The sequence below is a fragment of the Geotrypetes seraphini genome, chromosome 16 (assembly GCF_902459505.1).
Source record: "Geotrypetes seraphini chromosome 16, aGeoSer1.1, whole genome shotgun sequence".
NCBI lineage: Eukaryota > Metazoa > Chordata > Amphibia > Gymnophiona > Dermophiidae > Geotrypetes > Geotrypetes seraphini.
This window is the reverse complement of record NC_047099.1, coordinates 38,948,302-38,961,951: the sequence shown is the minus strand read 5'-3', so window position 1 is coordinate 38,961,951 and position 13,650 is coordinate 38,948,302. Positions and strand designations below refer to the sequence as shown.

The 13,650-nt window shown below is 40.8% G+C and overlaps 1 protein-coding gene across 1 annotated transcript; it reads right to left on the bottom strand.

The window, feature by feature from the left end:
- Positions 1-5,453: 5,453 nt before the first annotated feature.
- On the bottom strand, positions 5,454-12,262 carry MCL1 (MCL1 apoptosis regulator, BCL2 family member). The gene is made up of 3 exons (XM_033924532.1): positions 11,601-12,262; positions 7,532-7,779; positions 5,454-7,296 (listed from the first exon to the last, which is right to left on the bottom strand). The coding sequence occupies exons 1-3, from the start codon at positions 12,151-12,153 to the stop codon at positions 7,180-7,182; spliced, it is 918 nt and encodes a 305-aa protein (XP_033780423.1). The 5' UTR covers positions 12,154-12,262; the 3' UTR covers positions 5,454-7,179.
- Between the last annotated feature and the right edge of the window lie 1,388 nt (positions 12,263-13,650).

Sequence of the window (13,650 nt, the reverse complement as noted above, 5' to 3'; positions counted from 1 at the left end):
ACACATCAGAATCTGAAATTTAAACAGCCTTGCTTTACCCATCACTACTACTACTAAATTAATCCAAAACTTAGATTTATAGACTGGGCCATCAACAATAAGAGGACGACTTGGTTAACAGCAAAAGCAAAATAGATTAAATTACACTAATTTCCAAAGTGTTTAGTAAACAGAAATGTCTTTAAAACTTTCCAAAATGAGTCATGTCCGACCCTTGGACACTCACTATGCTTCCCTGTTTTCCATGGCTTCTTTCAATTGCTTGATGTTCATTCCCGTGTCATTCTTGATGGTATCCGGCCGAGTCTTTGGTCTCCCTTTTAATACTGACCATTCCGAGTAGCAACTCCTTTTCTAGTGAATTCGTCCTCATCGCATATCCAAAATAGGTTAGTTTGGTAATCTTGCCTTCTGGTGACAACTCTGTTTTTTTTTTTAATGATCAAGAACCTCTTTGTTGGTGATCCCAGCTGTCCAAGGGATTCATGGAAGTCTTCTCCAGCACCAAAAGCTCAAAGGCAACAAGTTTTCTTCTATCTGCTTTTGTGAGTGTCCATTATCACAGCAAGTTTCAAGTTTATTAAATGTTTGATCTCCCCGCTTTATCAAAGTGGCTTACGTAAAAATCCAAAATTAGGGGAGGGGAGGAATTACAGACTGATCGACTGACAAAATGAGACAAGGTTAGATATGAGATAGGTAAGGAGGAAATACGTTTGATAAGAAAGATCAAAGGAAAATACAATAGGAAAGGAAAGTAATCTTTCTGCATTGGAGAGTGATTAGAGTATTTATAGATTGAATACATCTCTGAACAGAAAGCTTTTTAGGCTGGATTTGAATTTCTCTAAAGATTACTCGCAAAGAGGAGTTGGTAGTGAGTTCCATAAGGTGGGCGTTGCGACTGAGAAAACTGTTTTTCAAGTAATATCATAGAAAAGATGACATAGGGGGGACAGCTAAGAGGTTTTGAGAATTTGATCATCGTACTCTTGCTGGGCTATAAGGGATGATCAGCCTATCTAGGAACCCTGGAGAATGGAATAATTTTGTCTTAAATGTTAGTAGTATACTTTTATAAGTGATTCGATGAGTGAACAGTAGCCAGTGATCTTTTATTAGAATTTTTCTGCTTTAAAAATTACTTTCACAGCCATATTTTGTAGACATCTTAATTCCTTTTGTGTAATTTCTTGGTATAAGGCATTACAGTAATCTAGGTGGGAAATTATTAGGGAACGATGAACTAGAACATGACCAGATAGATTTAGGAAAGGATAAAAGAGTTTCATTAAGACCAGCTTGAAAATTTCTTACAGTGACGTCCATGCTGGGTCTTCTGCTCACAATATTATCCTGTGGCTACCCTTCCCTTGCCCTAGCTTTTTACCCTTCTAAAGGCTTTATTTTTTCATGATTTTGAAAAGTAATATTTTCTCCTAAACCTGCCAAATCTCTGTGGAGATACAGACATAGCTATTTGGGCGTGAATATCACAGTTTGTGGTTTCAGAATGTGTTATGAAGTCCACTTCCCTGCCACCGCCTCAATGACTCAAAGCCTATCTGCATTTTTCATTTAAGAAATAAGCTAGATTGTGTTTTTTCCATTTTTGAATTAAAACTTAAGTCTATTTGAACAGGTTCAAGTTGCTCAGCATGATAGCAAAAGCATATTGACCATGACGGACTGGAGCACGTGATGACCGATTTTAGCTCCACCATAGGCTTTCCTCTCAATGTCCACAAGAAAGGTATGGGTTAGGACAGTTAAAGAAGGAATTCAATGGATCTGATTTTGACTGAAGTGCAATTGTGTCCAGGAGCAATGCTAATTTCTCTGATCATCTTTTGACAGTGCTACTGTTCGATATTTTGTTCTTAGTCTCCTGCCACAGTTGACTATAGCAGAAAGAAGCCATGAAATGCAAAGCTTTAAGATATTTTGGAGGCAGTCGAGTATGGGAAAAGCATTGCTAGCTGTGGAACACCTGCTAGAATCTGTTAACTTTTTTTCTTCACAATCTACAGCTAGCTGAGCATCTGGGTTCTGTTTGCACTAGGCTTTTGGTGGTTGTTGTTTTTTTTAAATTAGTCAAGAATGCTTTCTTAATTGTTAACATCTCTATTTTTGTTTTTTGATTTGTCAAAAAACTTTGAGAACTGAAAGAAATAAAAACAGTAGGTCCCCATGAGCTTTTGCTTTCTTCTGGAACGGTTTCTGCGGCGCAGTGGTTAAAGCTACAGCCTCAGCACCCTGAGGTTGTGGGTTCAAATCCCACGCTGCTCCTTGTGACCCTGAGCAAGTCACAATCCCCCCCATTGCCCCAGGTACATTAGATAGATTGTGAGCCTGCTGGGACAGAGAGGGAAAACTGCTTGAGTACTTGAATAAATGCTCCCCTGGGAGGACGGTAAAGAAAAATTGAATAAAAATATACTTATCTTTAATACATCCCCAAGATTCTATTTATTAGGGAGTTGTGGGATGTCATATCAATGATACCATGTTTAACAGAAGCACTACACAAGATACTATTTCTTAGTCACCCCACTGGGAAGAAACTGTTCTTATAAAAGAAACATTGGCTTTCAGCTTTTTTTTTCTTGCACAGGTCTAGGATCTCCCAACTCTGTTTCCTGAAAAACTAGAACTACAGTTTCAATACAGAATCTCTCCAAATTAGTTATGCTTGTGCATCCCAGGACATGAATGAACCTCTCTTCTAAGGCAGGGCATGATCTTAGCCTTGACTTTGATGCTGAGGGTAAAACTTTCACTAGGCCAAAGAGACTTTCCCCCACTTTGTAAGATGTACTGACAAATCTCTTAGAGCGATTGGAACTTTTTTTGTCAAGGCTGCCATATACAGGTCCTGGAACAGTAAGGAGTTTTTGATTGCACATATAAACTATGGCCACGTACTTCCATGACAAAGTTCACAAGATTAACCTTGTGTTCACTACCAATTCACCTCTCCCGCCTCCAGTCTGCTCTGCCAACCCTCTTATCAATCCCCGATGCCTTTTCTTCATTCTGTCTCAGTCTATCAGGCTCTGACAGTATTCAAATCAATGCTAAAAGCTGCTCTCAAATCCTAATTCTGACCCATTTGCAAAGCATTCATGTGTGTCATTCCCTTTAGTCCCCTAACCTATCTGCCTTTGCTTATTTTGTAATTTCCTACCAGAGCAGCATGTAATTGATTCACCCTTTTGTCTGTCATATTAGATTGTAAGCTCTTCTGAGCAGGGACTCTTGCATATTCAATGTACAGCACCGTGTGCATTTGGTAGCACTGCAGAAATGATTAGTAGTATAAAGAGAACAATGCAATCACTGATATAGTCAAGGCAGAAGGTAAAGTTGTCATAAATACAAGAATTATAGCATATTTGTATCCTTTTATTATATACTATTCTGACACATTTAAACAAATTTATTTTTCGTTCTGTGTTAAAACAAGTACATCATTGCCATGGTTAGTATATTTTGTAATCCTTTGTGTTATTCATATTTTATGTAGTTATGGTTAGATTTGTATCAAAACGAAGTTGGACAAGTTCCTGCTAAACTGGAATGTACAGTGAGGCTGGACTTTGGCCTGAGGGCCACCAAGTGAGCGGACTACTGGGCAGGATGGACCCAGCAGCAGCAATTCTTATGTTGGTATATTTTTTTTTTAATTGTTTTTGGTCCGAAGACCTGCCTTAGGGGTCCGAACCAGTTTTGTGTCAAGTTACAGAAATACTTGTGCAACAAAATCCATCCCAAGGTTCTTAGATTGGCATCTGATGCCTCTTGCAGCTTTTTTTAAAAATAGGTTTCATTTTCCCTCCATTTTCTGTCAGTGCTCTAATCAATACAGGGTTTATAATATAATAGTACACTTCCTCCTCTGTATTTGCGAATTCCGTACCTACAGATTCGCTTATTTGCGGTTTTAAATGATAAAAATTACTTTCATGTTTTGGGCTATTTTAAACCCTGTAAGCACCCCCCTTAAGCCTTACCTGGTGGTCTAGCGGGTTTTCGAGGCAGAAGCAATCTTCCCACGCTCCTGCCCTGTGCAGATCTCTCACAGGAAATGGCTTGAGAGACTACAGGAGCTCAAGAAGACCATTTCCTGCGAGTGATTTGCACAGGGCAGGAGTGTGGGAAGATCCCTCCTGCCTGAAAACCCGCTAGACCACCAGGTAAGGCTTAAGAAGGGGGCTCACAGGTCTAAAAATAGCTAGGGGAAGTGGGGGATAAGGGCAGAACCGGCCCAAATATTATTTGCGGTTTTTCCATATTTGCAGGCCAACTCTGCCCCTAATCCCCATGAATACGGAGGGGGAAGTGTACACTCTTTCACCTTCAAAATAACCCATCTAATGTCTTTTGATCCTCTTAACTTTTTGATTAGTTTCTATGGTGTATCTCCAGTTATAGTAGGTATAACAAGTTTGACATCATGCAAAATGCATAACAGGGATATTTTAATCTTCTGAAGACATAGCTATCATGCAAAACCACTTTGAACTTTTATTAGCTAAAGCAGTTTATCAAATTCTTGAACAAACCCTAGTACCTAAGCTGGATGGGGGCCCCTTTTTATCCTGGGCAATATGTATCTTCCTCTTTCCTTCCTATATACCTTCATAGCAGTGTCATTGTACTGAGATTTGAGTATAGATGTTATACGTAGAACAGGGTCATTATGTGAAACTACTAAGCAAGACCCCTTTTTAAAGCTAATGATACTTAGGGAGGCTTGCTTTATTAGAGACAATCTAAGCCAAAATTGTCTGCAAGGAATACTGTAGCTTTGTTTCAATTTTTGACTGACCTATTCAAGGGAATTACAGTGCTCATCTCAATATAAAAATGAGGGACTGAAAAAAGCCCACATTGCTTTAAATGTAAATTTAAAACCAGGATTAGCCAACTCTCTGGCTCCAGGTAAATTTGTTTCAGATGGTACTTATGGATGGTGGGTTTTGAAGATTTGTTTTATCATTCCAATTTTCTTCTGTCAAAGATTTTTGGGGAAAAAGCACTGCTTCCTACAATAAGCCAGTGTTACAGTAGACAGGCTATCCAAATTACAATTGAGATGCGATGCTAATCAGACTTGGCTTCATAGATTACCCGTGCTCTGAACTTTGAATTTAGCCTGTAACAGACATTAATTTCAGTTTTCTGAATAGTAAAACAATGAAGGGGATAAAAATGTATAAACAAAGTCCAGTAAACATAAAAAATTGAAGCTTATGGTAGCTTAAGAGGGAGGGGTAGGTAACCCAATTTGACAACAAAACTTGTAGGGTTCAGTGACATCAGAGAACACAAGGCATGATGGATCTTCTCGAGCTAGGCTAACTGCATTGCTGACAGGAGCAAACTGGATAGACCAGATTGTTAGCACATAATGGTAGAAAGGCTGTTAGCGCCAATGATACAAAAACAAATGTGACAAAGCACTGTTTATTCTGACAAGACTTGCTTATCAATAGCACCATGTTTCACTTCGTTTTTACAATGGATACAAGCAATATACAATATCTTTAAATATTGGAAAACCTACTGCCTCAGTGCACCTAACTGAATACGAGACTGCTATCACTGACATGTCAACTTCCTCACTGAAACAAGGAATGTTTTTGGACTTGCTAATTTGTTTTAGAGGAATGACCTGCTCAAACAGGGACAAAAAGCATAGTCTTGTACAGTAAAGCCGGTCCACTTCTACAATTAAATAGAAGTTGCATAGCAGAAGACTGAGGTAAACCCTCCCCCCTTGGGCACTACTGAAAATTGAATCAATTTACCCCCTCCCTCCCCCGAAAGGGTCTATGAACATTAAGATAAGCTTGTTTTGTGTAAAAAAAAAAACCCAATCAAACCTGTTAAGGTTTCACCTAGGTTTTAAAAGAATTTGACAAAAATGCAAACATCACCCCCTATCAAGTTGTATAAAGTGACACTGTTTTGAACCCCCACTGAATAAGCATGACATGTGAAGCTACAGTCTTGGTTTTGGTTAGGTCCATCCATACAAAGTACATAGGAGAAAGTGAAACACAAAATTGTGATTTATTAACAAGGCATGTCAGTACTGCAAAGGAGATTTAAAAATCACCTATCTTTGCAGTACAGAAATCCAATCTCTAAAAAGTCTTTACACAATTTACAGTTTGTACAAACTATACAGCTCTCAATGTACAATGAACTTTATTGCAACTGAACTTGTACGTAGCATATATCCAACAGCATCTCTCCATGGCTGGGAAGTTACACAAGTGTAAAACACTCATGCTGAATATATCACTGACAACGAGCCAGGAGCTTGTTCATATTCCAAAGTGCCTAAAAGAATAGGGCAATTGAGGTGACTTTTCATATCAAATCTTCAAAAGAGGACGTCATTTCACTTACCCCATTCTTTTTAGTTGTTTGCAGTCTATAGGGCTTTTTTTTTTTCCCTCTTTTGTCTGTTTATAATCCAACAAGCAACATTCCAGTCACACTCCTACCATGGCACTGTAATACCCTGACATAGCAAGAAAGCTAGCTAATTAAGCAGCTTGGTAAAGCTGTATAAATTTCCATTTTAGAATTTTGTTACAAAAATATATTAAATTTAACTCAGCCACATTGACAATTTAAGGCAAATGAAATGAAAGGACACAAATCACTCATCTTACTAACAAAAGGAATCCGAGACCAAAGAATGGTCTAAAACCCCAAACAAGTTGTCAACCCTGAAAGCTCCCACACACAAATTAAAAGGTCAAGCAAGTTGTAGCTAATGAGGCCAACTAAATTGGTTTCACCTACAATTTGAATGACTTTTTTTTAAATACATACACCAGTCAACTAATACTAGCTACGTTAACAGTCCAAACTACACAGGCTCACCAGTTCACATTTGACAGAACGCCACTGTCTCTGAAAGCAGAATGTCAAGCTTAACTCTTTGGGTAGGTCTGTCCCATCCCGATGATCCTCACTGGCACACATCTTCTGGACTTGCTGTGTCCAGTGCCCCATTGGTGAAAGTACTACAGGGGCACTCTTAGGAGTTATATATTTTGTGCGACATGGTCAACAAATACTGTTACAGCAGCAAATACTCACTTCAAACCAGTCTCTCAAAACTGATTTGAACTGTTAATTTTTATTTGCGAGTACAGGTCACCGAATCATATATGCCAAGCCTGCTCCCAGTCCAGCCACACTTGCAAATGCCATGAGAACATTCCTGATGCCACCTTCCACATCCTCTACATGAAAGAATTCAATACAGCCATCCTATAAGAAATGAAAAAGATTGTTAATTTAGAAATCAGGAAGGGCTTGGGGAGATGTGACCACATGATCTACCACTCAGAATAATCAAGCATTTGCTTAGTCACCGATGCTTCAAAAACATGTTGCTTGTTATTCTGGATCCTTCCAGTGCCAGCAGATTCTACAAGTTTCCAATTAAATACAGAGAGCTACATTTCTAGATATTCTTCCCTATTTCGAATGGTCCCAAACTCACCCATCCATTATGTTGAACAATCCATGTCCGGTTGTATGTCATAAGGAAGTCAGTAATGGTCTGTGCTAATATACTGATGCTGTTCTCCAGCTGTATGGTTTTCAGGTGCTTTGCAACAAGTGCTCCAAAGCATATAAGCGTGATAATTCTGCCCCAGTTTGTTACACCATCACTAAAAACATTGTGTGCAACAGTGGTTATGCATTTTATATCCTCTTGCTTTTTGATGTCTAGTTTCCGGAGCATTCCTGTGAAGAAAAAAAAAAAAAAAAGTGTTATACCATTTCTGAATCCAGGTTGCTTTCTAGCATGCTATAGATAGTCTCATCATGACTGAGCTAGATTGTGAAAAGAAATGTTTGTAAGAAATCTAAGTTAAATATGACTTCTACACTACACATTAAGAGCCTTTGAGACTTTAGAAGAGAAGGGTCCTATCAAAGAACAGCCATACTGGGTCAGAACAAAGTTTCCTGATTCCAACAGTTTGGCTAATCCAGCTCACAGTCTTACTGTATTCATCAGTACATTCAACAATATCACAGTAGATTACAACAAGAGCAGCACAAATAGACAAACTACAAGTGTTGACTTCTTGTATTTGATTTGACTTATTTGTCCCATGTTTAAAAAAAGGGATGGGGGAAAGAAACATTCTTGGGATTTTGCCAGAAAGTGTGATATTGGCCACTTTTTAAAACAAGATACTGGGCTTGATGGACCTTTGCTCTGGTCCAGTATGATGCTTCCAACAGGGAAGAATGAGTTCCACTGACAATAGCACAGGTTTTTTCTGAAGCTAAGCCTGACCAAATCACTCTCCAAATGTTTTTACAGTTTAGCCAGTTAAAATGGAATCTAACTTATTTCAGCTTTTTGTGAATTACAGCTGAAACTCCAATTTTCACCAATACTAAATCTAGTTATGTAAAGTGCAGATAAAGATTCCAGAGGAAAGCTATTCCCTTCAACATTCCAGCATTGAAAAGCTACAGCTATAGCTCAACTGGTGATCATACTGATCAAACACTTGTGAAAAAGTTAGCATTGTAATATATTTGACATGCTCAAAATGCATGCCAAAGAAATCCTAATACTGCCATCCTATCTTTACCTCTTGAAATATATTCTCAGTACTATTTTTTTAGAATAGTAACCATTTGGGCCTGAAGTATACACTGGTAAGAACTTGCTAAACAAAGCTGTACTGGCAGAACAATGCAACTTCATAAAATAAGAAATGGATGGTCTTGAAGTGATTAGAACTTTAAACTTGCCACATTTCTAGTATATAGGCTAGTTGCATTTTAGGTGGTCATTTTCATTCAAGAGAGGAATAAATGTTGACATGAAATATTCAATTGATTAGTCAAAATAACCTTCCTTAATTCCTTCACTAACTTCTTTATAGAGGTTATTCACATCCAATGTGTGATAAGTCTGACTAAAGCATTACTTAAAACTAAAATAAAATCTTGACGTTGGTGGTTTAGGATTTATACCTGGAGCAGCTGCCTGCAAGTGGTCAGGATCGAACCTCTCCCACCCCCATCTATATCTAGTTGGATTTGCACTAAACTGGTTTTCTCTCCTAAAAGTGGCCTTTAAATTAGACTTTTTTGTTGCATATTTAACCATCAATCTGACCAGTTGAAACGCCCCAAAAACCTGTCAAAGCCACTCAAATACAAAGAAAACACTAGTATGACATCTATCATTGGGCTAAGAGATAGAGGTATAAATTCCTTTTATTGGAGAAGTGCTATTTTACTGCCTAGGGCAGTGGTCCTCCTTAATTTTTAGACTGAGGCCACTCTGGATTCTAATGAGCTGAAGCAACCACACTATGTCAATATTCATCTCTACCAGCCCACCCTCAAACTTCTAGGGGAGGTATCCTCAAGGTTGTGAGCACTTCCAAACGCATTCTACAGTATTTTTGTCAATTTAAATACGCTTTATCCTCATCTACTTTCCCCTTTCTGTCCTGAGCAGAAAACACACCACCACACACAGGAAGACAATGGTGGTTGCAAAAGAGGTCTCCAAAGGCTGCCATTGTTCTCCCCCCCCCACCCAGGGGCCTTGCATTGAAGAACAGTAGCCTACGGGTAGTGTTTGTGCACCTGGGCCCACCGCTGTAAACCCTGCACACTAATATAAGATATGTGGCAACTCGGCTCGAAATGTTTTCCATTGCTAGAATATCATATTGGAACAATCTTACTGGGTGATTAAGATTATGCACAGCTCATTACAGGTCTAAGATGATGAAAACCAAACTGTTTGTAGACACATATTTCTGATCTGTGTTTCCTACAGTTGTTGGCCATTTCTCGGATGAGCAAAATTTGATTTTTATATACGTTGATGACGTTTTCAAGAACGTCTTTTGTATTGTTTTGTCTTTCTTGCTTTGCGTAGGTTTAATTGGAAACCGCTGTGATGCCAGGTGGTATATTAAGTTTTTAAATAAACAAATAACCATTACTGAGCATGGGAGGATAAATATCGGCTTGTTATGTAGCTACTACTTGACTCTAGTGTTTTGTTTGCAGTCCCATACGTTGGAGCAAAGGAGCAGTGTGGTCCAGGGCTTAGCACCCTGAGGCTGTGGGTTCAAATCCCTCACCGCTCCTTGTGACCCTGGGCAGGTCATTTAATACCCCCCCCCCCATTGCCCCCAGGTACACTAGGTAAGAGTTTGACCCCACTGGGACAGTTAGGGAAACATGATAAAAAGTACCTGAATGTAAACCACTTAGGATATAAGTGGTAATGGTTATTTATTGAAAAACTTAATATACCGCCTGGCATCACAGCAGTTTCCAACTAAATGTACACAAAACAAGAAAGACAAAACAATACAAAAGACATTCTTGAAAACATCATCAATGTATATAAAATAACAGAAAGGGAAAAAAGGGCAAAGGCCTCCCCTTATGATAAAAGTATCTGAATGTAAACCACTTAGGATGTAGAAGTATATAAATAAGGGGCAAAGGGCCACCCTTATGATAGAAAGTACATGAATATAAACTACTTAGGATCTAAGTGGGATATAAATAAATAAAAAGGGGCAAAGCCCCCCCCCCATGATAGAAAGTTCCTGAATGTAAACCACTTAGGATATTAGTGGGATATAAATAAATAATAAAAAGGGACAAAAGCCACCCTTCATGATAGAAAGTCCCTGAATATAAACTACTTAGGACATAAGTGGTATATAAATAAATAAATGGCAAAGGCCCCCCCCTTAGGATATTAGTGGGATATAAATAAACAATAAAAAGGGACAAAAGCCCCCCTTCATGATAGAAAGTCCCTGATTATAAACTACTTATGTATATGGCAAAGGGCCCCCCATGAGTAAAGTCCCTGAATGTAAAACCACTTAGGATCTAAGTGGGATATAAATAAATAAATGGCAAAGGGCCCCCCCTTAGGATATAAATAAATAATAAAAAGGGACAAAAGCCACCCTTCATGATAGAAAGTCCCTGAATATAAACTACTTAGGACATAAGTGGTATATAAATAAATAAATGGCAAAGGCCCCCCCCCTTAGGATATTAGTGGGATATAAATAAACAATAAAAAGGGACAAAAGCCCCCCTTCATGATAGAAAGTCCCTGATTATAAACTACTTATGTATATGGCAAAGGGCCCCCCATGAGTAAAGTCCCTGAATGTAAAACCACTTAGGATCTAAGTGGGATATAAATAAGTAAATGGCAAAGGGCCCCCCCTTAGGATATAAATAAATAATAAAAAGGGACAAAAGCCACCCTTCATGATAGAAAGTCCCTGAATATAAACTACTTAGGACATAAGTGGTATATAAATAAATAAATGGCAAAGGCCCCCCCCCTTAGGATATTAGTGGGATATAAATAAACAATAAAAAGGGACAAAAGCCCCCCTTCATGATAGAAAGTCCCTGATTATAAACTACTTATGTATATGGCAAAGGGCCCCCCATGAGTAAAGTCCCTGAATGTAAAACCACTTAGGATTTAAGTGGGATATAAATAAGTAAATGGCAAAGGGCCCCCCCGGGGGTCTCACCTTGAAAGGCCAGCTTGTGCTTGTCCATGACTCCGTCTCCCACCCTGCGCAGGGTCTCCAGGAGCCGCTCGTCCCCTCCCCCTCCCCCTCCACGCATGCGCAGGCCTTTGGGCCTAGTCCGGCAGCCGATCTCCTGGTAGTAATCCGTGACGGCGTCCAGGGTGCGGTGGTAGAGGTCGTCGGGGAGCGGCGAGGCCGAGGCCGAGTCGGGCTCCGAGAAGCCCTCGTCGGACTCGGGCGTGCCGGGCGGCGGCGACGCGCCCTCGCCCGGCCCCGACCCCTTGGCCGCCGGCGCTTCCGCTTCCAGGTCCGAGTCCTCGTCGGCGTCCAGCTCGTCGGAGGCGGGCGACGGTTGGAGGCGCGCGGAGGAAGGGGGCGCGGCCCGGCGCGAGCCGCAGCGGCAGCGCCGCGCGCCCCCTTCGCCTTCCGCGCAGGCGCACGCCCTGCCCTTGGGCTCGGCGGCCGCCGCCAGGCTCGGGCCGCCGCAGTAGAGATTGAGCTGGAGCACGGCGCTGGTCGTACTCCTCTTTAAGCTCAGCATACTTTGGCTCATCTTCCAAGTCACCTTTTTTAACTGAAAAGAAACGAAAAAAAAAAAAACCCCTGAGCTTCCGCCTCGGGTTTCCCTCAAGCGCAGCTCTTCTCTCCTCGCTCACTTAGACAGACTGGGCGGAAGCGAGGGCGCGGGCAGTGGTTTTTTCCAGCGGGCGTCACGTTGCACGTCCTGACGTCCGTGTCGTCAGATACCACGTGACCGGGAGGAGGAGTCAATGGACAAGCGCGAAGCAGTACCTCAAAGTCTCCACAGAAGGAGAAATAGCACCGGCCGAACAAACAAGGCTGGGGGAAAGGCTATGTATTTATTCAAGTTTCTATGCCGTTCTCCCAGGGGAGCTCAGAAGAATTTACTCAAATACTCAAGCATTTTTCCCTGTCTGTCCCAGCGGGCTCACACTCTGTCTAATGGACCTGGGGCAATGGGGGGGGGGGGGGGGATTAAGTGACTTGCCCACAAGGAGCAGTGGGGATTTGAACCCACAACCTCCAGGGTGCTGAGGCTGTAGGTTTACCCACTGCCCACTCTAGAAATCAAAATGTAGTATAAGTGAACAAAAAGTAAAGGGCAGTGAAGCCACTGTGACATCACTGATGAGGTTGGCTCTTATTGGTGGAATGAGGCATTATGATGTCACAATACCAGCTCTGGTTACCAGAGGCTGAAACTTTTCACAATCTATCTTATGTACCTGGGGCAATGGGGGGATTGAGTGACTTGCCCAGGGTCACAAGGAGCAGCGGGGGTTTGAACCCACAACCCCAGGGTGCTGAGGCTGTAGGTTTAGCCACTGCCCACTCTAGAAATCAAAATGTAGTATAAGTGAGCCAAGTAAAGGGCAGTGAAGCCATTGTGACATCACTGATAAGGTTGGCTCTTATTGGTGGAATGAGGCATTATGATGTCACCTCTGGTTCTCAGAGGCTTAAACTTGTCACACTATTTATATATTCAATTTTCTATACTGTTCTCCCGGGGGAGCTCAGAACAGTTTACATGAATTTATTCAGATATTCAAGCATTTTTCCATGTAATGTAATTTATTTCTTATATACTGCTAAACTCCGTTAGGATTCTAAGCGGTTTACAGAAAAATAGACAATAGGGTGCATTAAAATTATAAGTAAAATAGGTACTTAGAAATTCCCTTACTGTCCCGAAGGCTCACAATCTAACCAAAGTACCTGGAAAAATGACAATTAGTAGAGTAATGAAGAAATAAAATAGAGAATAGATGAGAAAAATAAGAAAATAAACATTCTAATAAGACTACAATGATCTAAAATGTCTGTCCTGGCGGGCTCACAATCTATCTAACGTACCTGGGGCAATGGGGGGGGATTAAGTGAGTTGCCCAGGGTCACAAGGAGCAGCGGGAGTTTGAACCCACAACCCCAGGGTGCTGAGGCTGTAGCTTTAACCACTGCGCCACACTCTGGACGCTGATTTTATTCCATACAGAATCCACATTTGTGATAGAACGACCCAACACGG